We start from the raw sequence: 19,819 nt of genomic DNA, 5'->3' as shown, positions 1-19,819 counted from the left end.
ACACTGGCGGCCAAAGGTTTGGAATAATGTACAGATTTTGATCTTATGGAAAGAAACTGGTACTTTTATTCACCAAAGTTGCATTCAACTGATCACAATGTATAGTCAGGATATTAATAATGTGAAAAATTACTATTACAGTTTGACTATTTAAACTACTTCAGAGATTTCTCATAAAAAATCCTCCACATGTAGCAATGTCAGCTTTGCAGATCCTTGGCATTCTAACTGTCAGTTTGTCCAGATACTCAGGTGACATTTCACCCCATGCTTCCAGCACTTGCCATAGATGTGGCTGTCTTGTCGGGTACTTCTCATGCACCTTACATTCTAACTGATCCCATAAAAGCTCAATGGGGTTAAGATCCATAACACTCTTTTCCAATTATCTGTTGTCCAATGTCTGTTTTTCTTTGCCTGCACCCCTGAATCTTCTCTTTACTGTTGTACATGAAACTGGTGATGAGCGGGTAGAATTCAATGAAGCTGTCAGCTGTGTACATGTGAGGCATCTATTTCTCAATCTAGAGACTCAGATGTAATTATCTTCTTGTTTAGTTGTACATCTGGCCTTCCACATCTCTTTCTGTCCTTGTTAGAGCCAGTTGTCTTTTGTCTTTGAAGACTGTAGTGTACACCTTTGTATGAAATCTTCAGTTTTTTGGCAATTTTATGCATTGTATAGCCTTCATTCCTCAAAACAATGATTGAATGATAGAGAAAGCTGTTTCTTTTTTGCCATTTTTGACCTAATATTGACCTTAAGACATGCCAGTCTATTGCATACTGTGGCAACTCAAAAACAAAGACAATGTTAAGCTTCATTTAACGAACCAAATAGCTTTAAACTGTGTTTGATATAATGGCAAGTGATTTTCTAGTACCAAATTAGCAATTTAGCATGATTACTCAAGGATAAGGTGTTGGAGTGATGGCTGCTGGAAATGGGGCCTGTCTAGATTTGATCAAATTACTTTTTTCAAATAGTGATGGTGCTGTTTTTTACATCAGTAATATCCTGACTATACTTTGTGATCAGTTAAATGCCACTTTGGTGAATTAAAGTACCAATTTCCTTCCAAAACAGCAAAATCTGTACATTATTCCAAACTTTTGGCCACCAATATATATATATATATATATATATATATATAGATAGATAGATAGATAGATAGATAGCAATAAGATATACATTTATAATGGCAATTCAAGCAGAATGAATAAACAATATAGCAAGGCACATACAATAAAATATGCAATATCACAGTTGGTACAAATACAATACAAATGTGGCAAAACTAAAATAATTTTAAAATAAAAAAAAGTTACAATAAAATTAAAATAAATACAAAATATAACATTAAAGACAGAGAACAAAGAGTCTTAAATTGTATGAAATGGTCACCATTTAAAAAAAAAATAGAAATCATTACATTTTTTGTATAAAAAACAGTGTTTTTCGTTTGTGACCTTGATGTTTTGGTAGTGACCTTATTCAGGTCTGGTGTACGTTCACTTCAACCCGATCTCACGAAAAGTCATATATAATTTACGAGTTGGCTATTTCGTATGGTCCTGCACGATGTGGTTCACATAAACTCATACGACTTCATCACATGCAAAGTCCCGGATGTCTAATGCGGAAGCGCGAGTTCCACGCACGAGGCGTTAAAAACATACTTATTAATATTATGTCCTAACCCAAACCCCTTATCTAAACTTAACCAATCAGCAGAGTGTGTAAACATGATAGGAAGCTGTTGTGTGTGACAGAAGCAAGTAATTGTCACGTATTAGTTGGAAACAATGTCCAGCGACATCACTGGCTGTAGAGAAAGTCATAGAAATTCAAATGAGTGCAGTTGCTCGATATCATACGAATTAGCCAAATTTAGAAAAGTCTAACGAATCCTGACGATTTCATTGTGAGAGTGTGTTGGTTCACCTTAACTTGACGCACAAGTTGGAGTTCTCTAGCTCTTTCTGTGCTTTCTTCCATCCCCTATGCTGTTTTTGACTTGCGCTCCATCTTGCAGTAGTGTATCTCTTCTCCCTGTTAGTCAAATCTTTTACAGTTAATTGTTCCCTCTTGCTTTCATGTAAAATTGTTATTTTCTTTCTTTTTTTTTTTTTTTTAATTATTGTTGATATCTATATCATCCCTGATTCTCTGCCAATATTCACATAGGCGCTCAGCTGTACTCTTGGGCATATTAGCATCTTGTGTCTTTTGCCTGTATCAGTCTACAAGTAAAAAAATATATTCTGTATATTTTGCCTCACTGAGCACTTTATAAGGAATATTATGGTCTTAATAAAGTGTCCGACATGGTCTTCTGCTGATTCAGCCCATCCGCCTCAAGGTTGGACATGTTGTGCATTCTGAGATGCTATTCTGCTCACTACAATTGTACAGAGTGGTTATCTGAGTTATAGTCTTTCTGTCAGCTCAAACCAGTCTGGCCAATCTCTGTTGACCTCTCTCATCGACAACGTGTTTCCATCCGCAGAACTGCCGCTCACTAGTTGTTGTTTTTTTGTGTGTGGGTGTGTTTTGTTTTGTGGCACCATTCTGAGTAAACTCTAGAGACTGTTGTGTGTGAAAATTAATTAATTTAAAATAAAATAATAAAAAAAAGAAATTTAATTTATTTATCACACATTATACATTTGCACATATACAGTGAAATTCTTTTTTTCACATATTCCAGCTAAGCTGGGGTCAGAGTGCAGGGTCAGCCATGATACGGCACCCCTGGCGCGGACAGGGTCAAAGGCCTTGCTCAAGGGCCCAACAGTGGCATCTTGGTGGTTCTTGTTTATGTGGTTGTGAGTTTACAATTTATGTTATTGCTCCAGCCTACTGCTGTTACGTTTGGTTTCCTTTATCTCAAATGTTTTATTTTTAATCTTTATTTCTTCTTCATTTTCTGAGTAGCATAAATAATTCTGCATTTGGATCCACACTCTCTCGTCTCGTCCTTCCCATCAGCGTAACAGTTTCGTGTTTCAAGCAAATCTTGCCCTTATATTAAAATGACAGCACAGTAGAATTTTAGACACCGCTCATTTAAACAGAGAAAAGTCATGAAAAACACATAACATTTTTTCAAACATCACATCTTTTTATAAGAAATACAAGTTCGGTAATGACACTTTTTAAAAACACATGCAGGTTTTCTGATATTACGACACTATTTCAAAATGTAAAAAAAAACATCTACTCACTATATGGTCCATCAAGAGGAAATTGCTTAATTTGTTTTCCTGGTCACATGGTTTGAAGTGTGGCCAAGTTTTGCTTCAGGGCAGTGAGACTTTTTGTGTTTGTGTTGGTATTTAAAAAAAAAAAAAAATGGGGACAGCTATTTTTACCTTTAAATAAATTCTTAAAAATTTGAAACAAAGGCAGAAAAACTTATGTCAGCTAAATTTTAATAGGACTTGACAAGGTACATTAGAATTAAGTGTTTTAAAAAAAAAAAAAATATTTTAGGCGTTTCATTTTTAAGTGTATTCTTTAGGGTTAGACAGGGGGGACATGTGCCACCCTATAGAAAAACAAAAAACAAAACATATAAACCACTATTTTTAAAGAATTGCAAAGTTATTACATGAATTATTTCTATTGCCTCTGTTAGAACTCCACTTGACTTTTAAAAATACGTGTCAGTTGCCTATATATGCTACGCCCTTTTAAATATATTTATTTATGCGGGGGACAACATTTTGTATATATATATATATATATATGTATATATTTGTATATATATATATATATGTATATGAACATCATGGACATTTAGGCTATAGTTTTTGCACCTTGAAGGGCACTGCGGGAAGGGGACTCGAAGGGTCGTTCCAAACGATGGTAAGAAAATTATTATTATTATTATTATTTCTCGAAGGGTCCTTCCACAAGTCTGTTAGCGAAGGGTACATTCATTCAGTAATATCATGCACCCATTAGAGTGCCCATATCAATAGTTCTGTCCTTCGTAGTGAGTAAGGCACGGGGATAATTACTTTCCATTGGAATTTTTCGGCTCTCACCTTTTGAGAGGCCAGTCAAGCTAGTCACCCCGGCCAATGTTTCCCTCTAGTGGATAATATTATTAGTACAACAGGTCTATTGTGAATCAACACTACAACTGGATTTCGAGGAATAGACGTGTTTAAAGACGTGTCATCTGAAAGAGGCTAAGGACAAGGAACCATGCAGTAAACAGGTTTCTGGCTAATGTATAAGATGGTAAATGTTTATGAAAATGCTATCATGGGCTCGATTTATAAGTGGTAAGCGACTATTAGTGTAAATTGGAGACCTAAACTAGCATGTTGTGGTTAAAATTAAGATGATGCTTTACTGTTAGGTTTGAGGTTTAAAATTCTCAAGTAAGGGCCTAGGCTAACTTTACCATTGACAATACATACTTAATTGATAGTGGAGTAACATCAATTATGGTTAGGATTTATTCCATGAGAGCCTCGTTAAAATTTACACTGCTTTGTATGGTTATTAAGCAAGCAAAAATGTCTGCTCTGGCATGAAACAGTATTTTGCCCATGGCAGTTCACAAAATTTGTTTTAATTTTTAGAGGTTTTAAGATAACTCAGAAAGGAAAAACAGATAAAGAACAAATATATATATATATATATATATATATATATATATATATATATATATATATATATATATATATATATTTAGCATTCTGAGATTATATTGTTCTCACCACAATTGTACAGAGTGGTTATCTGAGTTACCATAGACTTTGTCAGTTCGAAACAGTCTGGCCATTTTCTGTTGACCTCTCTCATCAACAAGGCATTTCCGTCCGCAGAACTGGCACTCACTGGATGTGTTTTTTTGTTGTTGTTTTTTTTTTTTTTTTTTTGGCACCAATCTGAGTAAATTCTAGAGACTGTTGTATGTGAAAATCCCAGGAGATCAGCAGTTACAGAAATACTCAAACCAGCCTGTCTGGCACCAACAATCATCCATGCGATTATCTAATCAGCCAATCATGTGGCTGCAGTGCATAAAATCAGGCAGATATGGGTCAGGAGCTTCAGTTAATGTTCACATCAACCATCAGAATGGGGAAAAACTGTGCTCTCAATGATTTGGACCATGGCATGATTGTTGGTGCCAGATGGGCTGGTTTGAGTATTTCTGTAACTGCTGATCTCCTGGGATTTTCACACATGACAGTCTCTAAAATTTACTCAGAATGGTGCCAAAAAAAAAAAAAAAAATCAGTGATGGGCAGTTTTTGGACAGAAATGCCTTGTTGATGAGAGAGGTCAACAGAGAATGTCGAGACTGGTTCGAACTGACAAAGTCTATGGTAACTCAGATAACCGCTCTGCACAATTGTGGTGAGAAGTATAGCGTCTCAGAATGCTATTCTGAGATGCGGGTTGGCGCTGTTTTGGCAGCACAAGCCTAAACAATATTAGGCAGGTGGTTTTAATGTTGTAGCTGATCGATATATATATATATATATATATATATATATATATATATATATATATATATATATACACATACATACACACACAGATAAAATACATATTTATAATCATACAAAATCATGAAAATTCACGTTGAAACACTATTAAACAATAGAAAATATATTCTCAAACATTTGATAGATAAAAGAAAAATAAATTCTTACACACTTCTTTTAAAAAAAAAAAAAAAAAAAATTTAAAAGTGTTTTCAGAGTAAAATCTTTCACCAAAAAATATGAACAGCTTGTTTAAAAAGCATTTGCACAACTTGTAGGACAATAGTGTATGTTTTGTTCAATTTCAACAACACATTCTAGCCATGCTCGCTGCACCTATATTACAAATGTCATGCCTTCTTTTAATCTACTTCCGTTAGTGTGGTTTGTGTTGTCAGTGCAGCTAGTCTCTAGAATGGTGTGATGAGGAGGTCCTGCATCTGTTTCCTCTGAGAAGCTAGTGTCCAAGTCTTCTTTGTGACTGATGTTCGAGGGTATGTGCTCAGACTCCCTCTGGGCAGTAATTGTGAGGCTGGTGTCTGTCATGCTGGACTCTGTGAGAGTACTAGTGACACTGCTGGAGTCTAAAAGGCCATCTTTGGTGTGAGTGAAAGTCTCTACCTCAGCACAGTCTACCTTAGCGTGATCCTGATGTTTGTCTTCTGTGTCAGTAGATTCTGTGTAACCGGCCAGTTCCCTCTTTAGACTCTTTGCACTGGCCATGTAACTTTTACACAGTTCCGAATCAGGCATGCAGTTGGCATGGATCTCTGCCAGCTTCATGTAGATGATGTACAGAGTGCTTAGGCTTTCTTTGTCCTCCAGGGCTGCTGCCAGGGCTAAGTGGAAATAGCCAATGGCATCGAATGCATCCTGAGGCACAAATACCAGTGTCACATGTATAGCAGTTACCCTAAAAGTTGCTGCCAAAATAATGTCTCTGCATCTGTGTTTAATCATATCTCTGTAAAAACATGTGCTTTACTCCTACATTAAAAATGTATTGTTTTGTCTGAGGTTTATGTAAAATTTCTCACCTTTAATTTGTATAGTGTCAGATCGGCCAATCTACAGTAGACTTTGACATAGTAGTGAAGTTCAAAAGCATGTTCAAGTAGAACGGGGCAGAATGAAAGAGACTTCAGGTAGTAGTTTTCAGCCATCTCATACTTCCCTAATGAAAAGTAAACCGATGCAAGACGATGGAAGGCCACTCTCTCATTCAGAGGAACACCTGCAATATGCAGTACACATGGCCTTTATAATGTGCAGTTGATATAACCAAATTTTTGACAGTAGAGAATGAAAGAAAAAAAATATTTTGTACTTTAAAGTCAACATGAAATTATATCATAGTTGTAATGACTGTAATGACTTATTTATGCAGCCTGATCTCATCAAAATTACATGGCAACTTTTTGGCAAAATGAAGTTGCGTAGTTTATTACACATATTGCTGGAGTTTTGAGGTGAAATGTCAACTGAGGGGTGCTAAAACAAAAAGATGAAGTTTAAAAGGTAATGCTCTATAACGTTTTAAATACACAGAACCTCCATAACCTAAACCTTTAATGTAAACCAGACCAATAGTGTCATAAGAAGCAAATGTGAGATGATAGAGCATTAACTTTAAAACCCTCATCTGTTTTTTTTTTTTTTTAAATAAACAAAACCGACATCCCTACACCTAAACCTAACCGATAGCGTCATTAAAGCTAAGGTGAACAAAACAGACATTCCTACACTAAACCCTACACCTAAACCTAACCAATAGTGTCATAGAAAGCAAATGTGAGATGACAGAGCATGAGCATTAACCTTAAAAACATCTTTTTTTTCTAGTTTTAAATTAACAAAATCGACATCCCTACCCTAAACCTTATGCTTAAACCTAGCCGATACTAGGTCTGCACAATTATGATGAAAAACATCATTATATGTAAATAGAAAATTTTGGCACAATGGGAGTACACTTAAATGGAATGCTGTAATTGACACTTAAACGCAATAGCTGAAGCAACCACGTCATTCCGTGACGCTTCTATGACACTCTAGACTCAAGCTCTTTAGCTTTCAAAGTCCAACGCTCTATCAGTTGCGCCACTGCACAACTTAGTTGCATTGGAATAAGCTTGTAAATGTAGTTGGTTATGCAACGCAAGTGTTAAAATGTATTGTTTTTCAAATTGTGTGTTATACTATACGTGTTTAGATGTCATATGATAGCATTGTGTGAGCAACAGAGCGAAAAAATACATGTTTACGAACTGTTAAACTGGCGTTAAGTTGTGATTTGTTTGAAAGTGAAGAAAACTCGTTGTTGCTCCTCTAGTGTTTATTTCACCAGAAAACTGCTGCGATATGTAGAACGTAAACTCATTAGCAAAAATGTTGTTATAGTAACGTGATTCCATGAGACCAGGTTGCATTTATGAGTGACTTGATTTTATCCATCGTGAATTAATTAGATGTGAAGGATGAAGGTCAAGTTCATCCAGAGAGCATCTTGATGTATCCCAATGGTAATGCTTCTTTTTCAAATCTATAAATTTTTTTTTTTTTTTTTTTTTTTTCATTTTTATTACATAAATATTTGTTAGCATTATATTGCTGTATGAACAAAGGGCAAGATTTAAGAAAGGCTGCATTTCATAAACAGTATCCCAATACAATGGCCAAATATTCCAATCTGCCAAGGTGACATTAGCCGAAAAGGTAAGCAAATTATTTTATTTTCATGAAGTATTAATTTTATTTAATTTATAAAGGCAGAGTATGTGCATAAAAAAAAAGAAAAAAAGAAAAAAAAAAAAAAAAAAGGAAACCGAGTCAAATTTTATTTCATGTTGGATGTAGTAACATATTGGAAAGGTTGTATGCTGTATAGAGGGCATATGTCCTACAGGGGGCAACACAGTCCAAGGCTTTCAAAACATGTACTGGAGCTTGCCTTCACAAAAAGATTTCTTGTGGTTTATTCATTCATAGTGGTCCATAGTCTAAATTGGCTGAATATCACTGGCTTTGAAATGTCATAAGTTTTTATAGAAATTCCAACAGAGATGAAATTGAAGTTAACAGAGACTTTTTAAAAGGAGTTGTTGTGCAATAATATCTTACCAGTTGTGGTGCTGACCTGCACTGCGAGTGTTGCATACTGCAGTGCCTCCTCATATTGCTTCTGCTTCATCAGGAGCTCTGTGAGTTTACTCAGCAGCCTGAACTCTGAGTGCACATCCTTAATGCTGCGTGCAAATGGCAGACTCCCATCCTTTTTTAAAAAAACAGCAAACAGATTCATAAGTTGTGAAAACCATTTCACAGGGTATACACAGGGTCTGAAATTTGGCGTGGGATTGCGGGTATTGCACAAAATTGTAATCATTCCCGCAAGCTCCACTTTCATAGCACTGGAAATTCCCGCACACTTCTATTCACTTTACAGTGCAGCCTCAAATTATTAAACCAATACATACAGATGAACAAATCAAATCAATAAACTTGTTTTTGTATCAAACTGTGATTCCAGAAGATGCACGAGTAGATCCGCTCTTTCTCCCTCTCTCCCACGTGCAGCTGTCAGCAGTGGATTGAGCGCTTGTTGATATTAGTGTAAGCGCACACAGTGAGGGAGCTCTTTGTCCCATAGTTAGTGAACTTGAGATGTTACAGATGTATAAAACCTTTCTAAATCTGTTAATTCAACATTCAAATGGCGTCATACTGTGTCTCTGTTACAGAGTGACATGATAAAACTAACGTTCCTGTTCATAACACTGTGTAACAAATGTTATTTTTATTTTTTTCCTGGGTGGTAAGTGTTATTTCCTAATTGCTTATGCCTCAAAAGTATAGAAAATGGCTATTATTCCCCACAAACTTTGCTTCTGTGACCAGGACAGTGATATTTTGAAATGTACCTATTCCATTGAGAAAACGGGCAAATTTGTGTCTTTTCATTCACATAAAGTCAGAAAAAAACAACATATAAATCCAAATTAACATGTATTTATACTAAAGTAATATTCAAAGCTGTGCTGGTCCATAATGGTAACAAGTACCCGTCTCTTCCCCTGGCTCACTCGGTGCGCCTCAAAGAGGATTACAACAGCATCAAGACCTTGCTGGACACCTTGAAATTTGACGAGTTTGGCTGGGAGGTCAAAGGAGACTTCAAAATGGTGGCATTCCTGATGGGTCTCCAAGGCGGTTTTAACAAGTTTACCTGCTATCTTTGCCTTTGGGACAGCAGGGACACCAAGGCGCACTACCACAGGCGGGACTGGCCACAGTGGACAGAGTTCTCTGTGGGGAGGAACAATGTCAAGTGGCAGCCACTGGTGGACCCCCGGAAGGTGCTGATGCCACCAATGCACATCAAATTGGGCCTTACGAAACAATTTGTCAGAGCACTAGATAAGGAGTCGGGACTAGTAAAGAAGGATTTTGGATTCATATGTTGTTTTTTTCTGACTTTATGTGAACGAAAAGACACAAATTCACCTGTTTTCTCATTGGAAATAGGTAAATTTCAAAATATCACTGTCCTGGTCACAAAAGCAAAGTTTGTGGGGAATAATAGCCATTTTCTATATAAAATATATATATATATATTTTTGTGATCAACTTTTTATTGTCTTTTACATATAACAAGATAACATCCATTCAAACAAACAAATAGGGAAGGAGGAGCAATAGACATATTATCAATAATTAACAATCTGAAAAGAGAGGAGAAAATAATAAAACAAAAAACAAAAATTATATAAAAAGGGTTACTTTATATAGTCATTCCTTTATAAAATCCAATATGTTGGAAGAAAAACATTGCCATGCATCAATGGTACCAGGTTTAGCCTTATTAATTTAATGTTGTACATTCACAATTCACTATTTTAAGGAGGCTATGAATCCAATATGTTTTTGCACACATGTGCAGAGTAAACCAGTTCTGTATTATTGTCTTCTTTGCAGCTGTAAAACCAGCAAACAACATTCTCTTTTGTAATTAACTTATACAGAAGTCAGGATCATCATTGAGAAGACATAAACCTGGATTAGAGATGTAATCAATTTGTAGTAAGGAGGACAAAACAAAGTTTACATGAGTCCATAGACTGACAACAATTGGACAATCTTTGAATTTTTTCTTTATTGGCGATTGCTCAATCTCTGTTACTGATTGTCCTTGCCTGTTGAGGTATTCATAGTGGGCTAGATAAAGAGTGGTTCAAAATTTACTGACAGGATTATACCAAATTTGACAAAGTGAGCAGAGCGAAGGACTATGTGTGCAGTGCTGCTGAAGGGTCACATGATCCCCCCATTTTCTATACTTTTGAGGCATAAGCAATTAGGAAATATTACCTACTACCCAGGAACAAAATTTGTGTTACATAGTGTCAACAAAGCTGTTAACATTGCAAGCGCATGATGTTGAAGCGATCTATAGTTTTTATGCCTTTCATATCTTAGCGCTCTATCATTAGTAATAATACAGCACATTTGACAAGAAAGGCAGAAATAGCAAAAATGCTTTGTGTATCAGCTGCATGGTGAAGAGAGACACTTAATCCCCTGTTACACCTCTCATCTCCATCACTCTAGTGTTCCATCCAGGGTTGCAAATTAATGGGGGCTCATGGCAAAAATGCCCCCTAAATTCAAAATATGGCGGCAAAAAATTTCCCCACAAAGAGTTCCTTTTGTTTTATTAATAACATCTGATATAATTCCAAATACATAATGTAGTGACTGGAGGCATAAAAATGATTAGAAGAATAATACAAAGGCCCTGCAGTCCACACCGTAAATCCATCAAAGCCATAAATGAGTTAATACCCTCATCTGGCTAATGTTAACTGCCTTGAAAACAAAGGTTGATCTGTTGAAGCAACACAAAAACCCACCAATGAAGAAACCCCCATGGTTGCCATGGAAATCTAAGACACTCCTTTGTCCTTCGATAAATTATTTTAAACAATAACTTAAATTAGACAAATAAGGGAGCATGATACATTTCCTGTGGAACCCCTGACCATCCACGATCACCAGAAATCCAAAAGAAGCTCCTTTGTTCCATTTATTCAGTCAGAACAACACAAACACTTAAAATTATATACTGAATGACCATCCTGTGACAGTCAGCCATTATATCCATCACACGCTAAAACTCATTGTTCAAGACAGAGATTGAACAGACACGCACTGGATCTGAACCATTGAACTCTTTTTAGCAGGACACAAAACTAATGCTCTTCTCATAACTTCAAATGTACAAAATGAACTTTTCAAGTGTATACACATATCAGGACATCTCATCTTAATCCAGGAACTTTGACACGATCGCAAAACGTCCTGGTTACTTGCGTAACCTCCGTTCCCTCCATCAGGGACACAATGTCTTGTTCCCTCCATCAGGGAACGGAGGTTACGCAAGTAACCAGGACGTTCCCTATCTGTCACTCACTCGACGTTGTGTCAATGTAATGACACTAGGGGTCCCTATAAAAAACGCCACAACTGGCTGAACTGTGTATGGCCCTTTGGGGACAAGTCGACTACCCAAAAGATAGAGACAGGCTAACCCAGTCATGGCCTCTTTTCCCCTTCTTTTTTTCCACTCCCTAAAAAACAAGGGGGATTATCCGACTGGGCCGCCAGGTCTAGTCGGGGGGTGTCCCTCCCAAGGGGAGGACACCGCGGAGACCACACCTCACCCAAAAATAAGGGGGATATTTAAGTGGAAAATATGTCACATGGTCTTGCTGACCATGTGGAGAAGTCTCATGGTAGATCCTACCCAACGGGGCAGGAGTTACTACAAACATGGAGACTGTGGCAGAGGGGGCTCTGCCCAAGGAAGATGCAGTTTGCCAACAGGGAAACAAATTAGCAGAAGATATACATCGCATGGGGTTACCTTACAGGGAACCGCCACATGCGGAGCACCTACCCCAGAACAGGGCTCTTAGTTAGCACGTGTACTGTGTCGGCAGCGAGTCTCTCTAAAAACTCGACTGCCACAGGGCTCAGAGGAAGTCAACCAGGGAACATAGTTTGTGAACACTACTGGGAATTAATGGCTCATGTCTTCAGATCAGAAGAGGTGAAAGGTGCTATGTGCAAGCGATACACCCGGCCGGCTATCCCGGGCTTATCTGCTTGTATTGCGTGCCACTACCTGGGACGAAACCAGTTCAACCCGGAGGTTGTAGAACCTTGCAAAGGTGTTGGGTGTTTCCCAGCCCGCTGCTCTGCAAATGTCTGTTAGAGAGGCACCCCTGGCCAGGGCCCAGGAGGCTGCTACACCCCTGGTAGAATAGGCTCGTAGCCCTAACGGGGGCGGCACATCCTGGGCATGATATGCCATAGCTATGGCATCAATGAGCCAGTAGGCGATCCTCTGCTTGGATACAGTGCTTCCTTTCCGCTGTGCACCAAAGAAGACAAAGAGCTGCTCAGAGATCCTAAAGCTCTGCGTGCGGTCCAAATAGATGCGTAAAGCGCGCGCCGGACACAGCAGAGACAGGCCTGGGTCTGCCTCCTCCTGGGGCAGCGCTCGCAGGTTCACCACCTGGTCCCTAAAAGGGGTCGTGGGAACCTTGGGCACACAGCCTAATCAGGGTCTCAAGATCACGTGAGAGTAGCCCGGACCGAACTCCAGGCACGTTTCGCTGACAGAGAGCGCTTGCAGGTCTCCTACCTTCTTGATGGAAGTGAGTGCAGTCAGGAGGGCAGTCTTCAAGGAGAGTGCCTTAAGCTCAGCTGATTGCAAAGGCTCAAAGGGGGCTCTCTGTAGACCCTGCAGAACTACAGAGAGGTCCCATGAGGGAACGAGGGGTGGTCTGGAGGGGTTCAGCCTCCTGGTGCCTCTCAGGAACCTGATGATCAGGTCGTGCTTCCCTAAGGACTTACCATCCACTGTGTCGTGTTGTGCTGCTATAGAAGCAACGTACACCTTCAAGGTGGAAGGGGACAGCCGCCCTTCCAACCTCTCCTGCAGGAAGGAAAGCACCGATCTGACTGCGCATCTCTGGGGGTCTTCCTATCAGGAAGAACACCACTTAGCGAACAGACGCCACTTAAAGGCATACAGGTGCCTCGTAGAGGGGGCCCTAGCCTGAGTGATTGTGTCTAACACTGCGGGTGGTAGACCACTTAGGTCTTCTGTGTCCCCTCCAGGGGCCAGACATGGAGGTTCCAGAGGTCTGGTCGCGGGTGCCAGATGGTGCCCCGTCCCTGAGAAAGAAGGTCCTTCCTCAGGGGAATTCTCCGGGGAGCGTGAGGTCCGAGAACCATGTCTGGGTGGGCCAGTAGGGTGCTACCAGGATGACATGCTCCTTGTCCTCCCTGACCTTGCACAGAGTCTGTGCAATTAGGCTCACTGGGGAATGCATATTTGCGTAGGCCAGGAGGCCAGCTGTGTGCCAGTGTGTCTATGCCGAGAGGTGCCTCGGTCAGGGCGTACCAGAGCGGGCAGTGGGAGGATTCTTGGGAGGCGAACAGGTCTACCTGTGCCTGTCCTAATTGACTTCAGATCAGCTGGACCACCTGAGGGTGGAGTCTCCACTCTACCCTGAGGGTAACCTGTCGTGACAGCGCATCCACTGCAGTGTTGCAGTCGCCCGGGATGTGAGTGGATAGCAGCGACTTGAAGTGCTGCTGACTCCAAAGGAGGAGACGCCGGGCGAGTTGTGACATACAACGAGAGCGCAGACTACCTTGGTGGTTGACATATGCTACCGTTGCTGTGTTGTCTGTCCGAACTAACACGTGCTAACACAGAGTAAGCTAGGATTAGCCAATCGTCGAGATAGTTGAGAATGCGAATGCCAACTTCCCTTAACAGGGCAAGAGCTGCCTCTGCGACCTTCATGAAGACACGAGGGGACAAGGACAGGCTGAAAGGGAGGACCTTGTACTGATGTGCCTGACCCTCGAATGCAAACCGCAGGAAGGGTCTGTGTCGAGGTAGAATCGAGACGTGAAAGTACACATCCTTCAGGTCTACCGCCGCGAACCAATCTTGATGCTGGATGCTCGCCAGAATGCGTTTTTGCTTCAGCATCTTGAACGGGAGTCTGTGTAAATCCCGGTTCAGTACTCGCAGGTCCAAGATTGGCCGCAACCCACCGCCTTTTTTTGGTATGATGAAGTAGGGGCTGTAAAACCCCTTCTTCATCTCGGTCGGCGGGACAGGTTCTATCGCACCCTTCCGTAGGAGGGTGGTGATCTCCGCGCGCAAGGTAGCAGCGTTTTCGTCCTTCACCAAGGTGAAGTGGATACCGCTGAACCTGGGTGGACGCCTGGCGGACTGAATCGCGTAGCCAAGTCAGACGTTCCGGACCAGCCATCGCAACGGATTGGAAAGTGCAAGCCACGCACCCAAGTTCCGCACGAGGGGGACCAAAGGGACAACGTCATCGGGCATACCGGCAGGTGGGGCCTCGCAGCGGGGCGGAGCTCGAGGTGCCACACCATGTCGTGGCCATGCTGAGTCTAGGGACATCGAAGCACTTACCTGGCTCCTTGTGACCACCCCTGGAACAGCCTGGGATGGGGGAGAAAGAGGCCTGTCCTCACAACCCGTGGAGACTGTCACATCAGGGGCGGATGTGTGCCACAGCTGGGCACACAGGGGCGGGGAGACCGCCACTGGAACGCCAGTCCTGCAAGGGAAAAAAGGTGGATGGTGATGACGACCATGCACACTGGGTATGTGACCCAGGGAAGGAGGAAACCGCTCTTTTGCTGAACTGTTGGGTACCGCAGCCACTTGGGCATGCGGCGAAATCAAATGAAAATGCAACAAAAGATTCTCCACCCGGCCCTCCACCGGGGGATGGAGTGGTCTTACTACCAGCTCCAATGCAGTGGGTTTCAACAACCCTGGGTCACCCGTCTCAGGGGCGCTTTGATGATCTTCGTGGGTTCTTGGCAGTCGGCTGTGAGACGGGTGGCGTCTTCTTCCTGCGGTGGGCTCCACGTCGGGCCCGGGCCGAAGGGGCGGGCTGCGGCGGAGCTGGTGCAGTCACCGCAGGGGGACGCCCTTGGTGACGAGCAGACGGGGTGCGGGATCTTGAGCCGTGCCGTGTAGGTTATGCCGGATAGCCTCCGTCTGCTGCTTCACCGTCGAGAACTGCTGGGCAAAGTCCTCGACGATGTCGTTGAATAGGCCAGCCAGGGAGATGGGGCAGCAAGGAACCGTGTCTTGTCGGCCTCACCCATCTCGACCAGGTTGAGCCAAAGGTGGCGCTCCTGGACCACTAATGTGGACATCGTCTGCCCGAAAGCAAGCCGCGACCGCAACGTTGCCATGGTCATGTTCTCGCAGTGAGAACATAAACCATCCACGAACGCTGCCTCCGTGTGTGTCGTGCCCAGACACGAAAGACAGTGATCGTGACCATCTGAAGTTGAGAGGTAACGACCGCAACCAGGAATAACACACAATCGGAAAGGCGTCTTTAAAATGACGCGTCTTTAAAAAGACATTCCGTGTGTGCCACTCTTTTAGAGAAATACACTCTTTCAGGAAAATATACTCTCTTTTTTCTGCCGACGCGCCCGGGGCGTTCTCTGCAGTGCACCAGTGCAGAGGAGGGAGAAGCCGCTGAAATGCGCCATCAGATCCAGCAGAGGTGAACAGTCGTGAGAATTCAGCTCAGTGAGCATGAACGTTCGGCTCCGAAGAGAAAATCTGAATGAGTGGTTGCATACCAGCTCCTTTTATACCCGTATGTCCGGGGGAGTGCCATGCAAATACCACTCGCCAATTTTCATTGGCCTTTTATCAAAGACCAGATGTGTCTCGGGCTCCCAAGAGTGACCCCTAGTGTCACTACACAACGTTGAATGAGTGACATATAAGGAACTTACTTTACTGTAATTTTATCCTGCACATAATCTGCGAAAGTGCCTAGAATTCTCATTCAAGGTTTAACCTGATAATAACCATGACAGTTATGTTTTTCATAACGTGTAATATATTATTCATTTTAAAACTAACAAACTAATTAGAAGGAAGTTTTATCATGCGTTATAACTGAATTATAACTGTAATTTAATTTAGAAAGTACAAGTGTTTGGTATGTAATTGATTGTCTCTTAAATTCCAGAATGATGCTGTGAAGTATATTTGGGTTATTTGCAGTTATACTGTATATTTTCTTATGAAAGTCAAGATTAAAATGTTAACTTTTTGAGTGGGAAACAGAAATTTTCATACACAATGGGCCATAAATTAATTATCTTGAGGGGCGGACAGAAAAGACCATGTGACCCAGCAAAAGACACTTCTGATTGGCTCAAGACACTTTTGGGGTGCGGCCAACCTCAACTCAACAAAACCTCCCCTCCTAGGACGAACTCTCTCTTCGCTCTCTTGCCTCTTCCTCTCTTCTCTTCCCTCGTGGCTCTTAGCCCTTCTTTGGCTGGCTTCGCTTCGGCGCCACTCTGCCCATGTAGAGTTCAGGAAAGCTTGGAATGCAAAGTTCCAAAAAGAGTTCTCTTCTCTGCGCTATGACTCACACGTGACAGGGAGTCGCGAGTCTACCTTGCGGGAGACCTCACTTCAAAGGTCCAAAACATCGACGGAACAACCAGAACTTTCTACTGACCCAGCCAAAGAACCAAATCAATGCAAGGAAAAGCAAAAAAGTGCTGGTGTCTCTTTAATATAATTTGAGTAACCCGATTGCAAGTCGAGGTATCCTAAATGAAGTATCGATGGTTCTCAAGGCATTGTCTATAGACTCAATAATGTTACATTTTCTCTGTTACAGATCACTCACCCAACTGTTTTTCATGTTTGTCTATGTGTTAGTTTAGTTTGATGCTTTAGATTAGCAATAAAATCCTGTGTGTATTCCAGGATAATTTGACTGTGGTATATTTTGATAAATAATCTCATCAATTGATTCTTAAAGGTACACTCCAAGCTCGAACAATATTTCAACATATTTGTGATATTATTTTCAATAACCATGAGAATGGTATTACTCTAAAGAGTTAACAGATGTGCCATATCAACTCGGTGTGGCCGAGTGATCAGACATATACCTTAATTCTTTCAATAAGGGAATTAATCATATTTCACTTGTTGAGCTAATTCCTTACATATAAATTTTGAGTGGATATAACAAGCCTGTTGTATTACATATTTAATGGTGGAGAATTTTTATTCAGATTTCTAATCTGATAATTTCTAATCTAATCTGGTCATTTATCCTTCATATAATGGTGGTCAAACGTGGCAAAGATTCCTAAGCTAATTCCATTATTCAATACCTTAATTTGTTTTATTCCTTAATAAAACAAATAATTCCTTAATTATCCTACATATTTTTGTTGGAGATATGCAAAGTCGCTCATTTCCTACAATACATCACAATCTTCTTTGGAATTTTCGCTTAACTTTATTTGTTTCGTGCAGTCCATTGTGCAGATGTTGCAGAGTCAGTGTCGGATGCTCGTGCCATAAACGTGCACAGACGGGCACTGCGCTTCTTTAAAAAAATATCTCAGCTCTGTAGGTCCAAACAATGCAAGCGAATGGTGATCAGACCTTTGTAGCTCCGAAAATCACATAAAGGAAACATAAAAGTTAAATCCATATCTTCAGAAGCAATATAATAGGTGTGGGTGAGAAACAGAACAATATTTAAGTCCACTTTCACTTTCACATTCAGATGTAAAAGTGAAAGTGGAGATTTAGATAAAAAAAAAAACTTAAATTTTGGACTGTTTCTCCTCCACACCTATGCTTCTGAAGATATAGATTTAACAACTGGAGTCATATGGAATTATTTTATGCTTCCTTTATTTGATTTTTGGAGCTACAAATGTCTGATCACTACAGAGCTGAGATATTCTTCTAAAAATCTTCTTTTGTGTTCTGGTGAAGAAAGAAAATCATACATATCTGGAATGGCATGAGGATGAGTAAATGATGAGAGAATTTTCATTTTTGGGTGAACTAACTCTTTAAGCCAAATTCCAAATCTGTCATCTCCTTCTCTGTGTCGGTGCATTAGTTTTGTAGGCTATGTTAATTTAATAGCCAAAATATTTGGAAATATGTGAATGAGAAAATATTTTTTATTTTATTTTATTTTTTTCAGTAACAATCCACATAGGCAATGTACAGATCATGCAGTTTTGTAAATATTTAAACATGCCATTTTTCAAAATGAATTAATTGCTTAAATTATAACATAAAAGGGTGACACGTCATTTTATAAGATTAGAATATAAAACAAATTGCACCTGTAAAGGTAAAAAATGCCCCTGGAAATCAAATATTTCCTCTTAATGGAAAAGCTGATTTCTGACACTGGTTCCATCTGACCTTTTCAGCAATTGAGAAAATTAGCCCCTTTGAGATTTACGTAGGTGAGTTTGTTGTAACATTTCGGATGTTTTAGTGTTACAACTTTTAAACCCCCCACCTGAAATATGAGATTTAATTTGCTGTTAATGTAGTTTTGGTAATCAATCAAAGTGAATCTCACCCTGTAAAAAGGTAGGGCAGCCATGCGGTTCCTGTGTCCTTTGAAAAAGACATCTCCTGCCTCCTCATAAATGCTCATAGCGAAGCATGGGTCATTCATCTTCAGGGCTGTCTTTACTGCTGCCTGTAAACATTTGTTTATGGAGAGAGGAGTTTTCACAACAGCTGATAAAAGGAGACATGTATATGATATGGCAATAGATTTCCTTTATAGATTGCAACAGGCTAAAGATTTAAAGATTAAAGAAAAGAGTCATTTCATAGAATTGATGACATACTTTCGAAACTGGTATGAAAAATGATACCACTAATTAATAGTTAACTTGATTTTACTCCTTTTGCAATACACTTTCAAGTCCCCATGAAGTGCCTTGATGAGTGCAGTTCAAAGGAAGTGGGGGCACGCCATGTTGAACGTCTTTTGTTATTTTTAAAATAGTCAGTAGGCTGTAGTTTACAGCCACACACACATATGCCTTTCCACCATGCTGCTCATGTCAGAGCCGCTTATCAGGGAAACTTGAGAAGCAATCATAATACCGGCCAGGACTTCCAAAGACTTGAGAATCGAAGGATGATCTAACTGACAACATTAATCCATAACCAACCCACAAACACACACTGCACATCGCAGCCTTTGCTTACGACGAGGCTGGAGCCTTTGTGCATGTCATGGTTCCAGGATTTGAGCCACTGTTGTTGTGTCTCACAGTTGGAGCCTGCACGCGGGATCTGTGTTTCCATGGGAACACTGATTGTTTTTCGGGGAGAGGCTGATCAGGGCTATGATTT

At 40.5% G+C, this 19,819-nt stretch overlaps 1 protein-coding gene across 3 annotated transcripts in view; it reads right to left on the bottom strand.

The window, feature by feature from the left end:
• Nucleotides 1-4,912: 4,912 nt before the first annotated feature.
• sh3tc2 (SH3 domain and tetratricopeptide repeats 2) overlaps nt 4,913-19,819 on the bottom strand; it is a 32,364-nt gene continuing 17,457 nt past the window's right edge. For all 3 annotated transcript variants that reach the window (XM_051649925.1, XM_051649926.1, XM_051649924.1), the window contains 4 exons: nt 19,029-19,151; nt 8,635-8,785; nt 6,552-6,748; nt 4,913-6,387 (listed from right to left, as the gene is read on the bottom strand). In XM_051649925.1, the coding sequence (XP_051505885.1) occupies nt 5,851-6,387; nt 6,552-6,748; nt 8,635-8,785; nt 19,029-19,151 (1,008 nt within the window). In that variant the 3' untranslated portion in view covers nt 4,913-5,850. The remainder of the gene's footprint in view (nt 6,388-6,551; nt 6,749-8,634; nt 8,786-19,028; nt 19,152-19,819) is intronic.

The sequence above is a fragment of the Myxocyprinus asiaticus genome, chromosome 22, assembly GCF_019703515.2.
Source record: "Myxocyprinus asiaticus isolate MX2 ecotype Aquarium Trade chromosome 22, UBuf_Myxa_2, whole genome shotgun sequence".
NCBI lineage: Eukaryota > Metazoa > Chordata > Actinopteri > Cypriniformes > Catostomidae > Myxocyprinus > Myxocyprinus asiaticus.
Note: the sequence above shows the minus strand (reverse complement) of the source record. Positions and strands in the feature narration are given on the sequence as shown.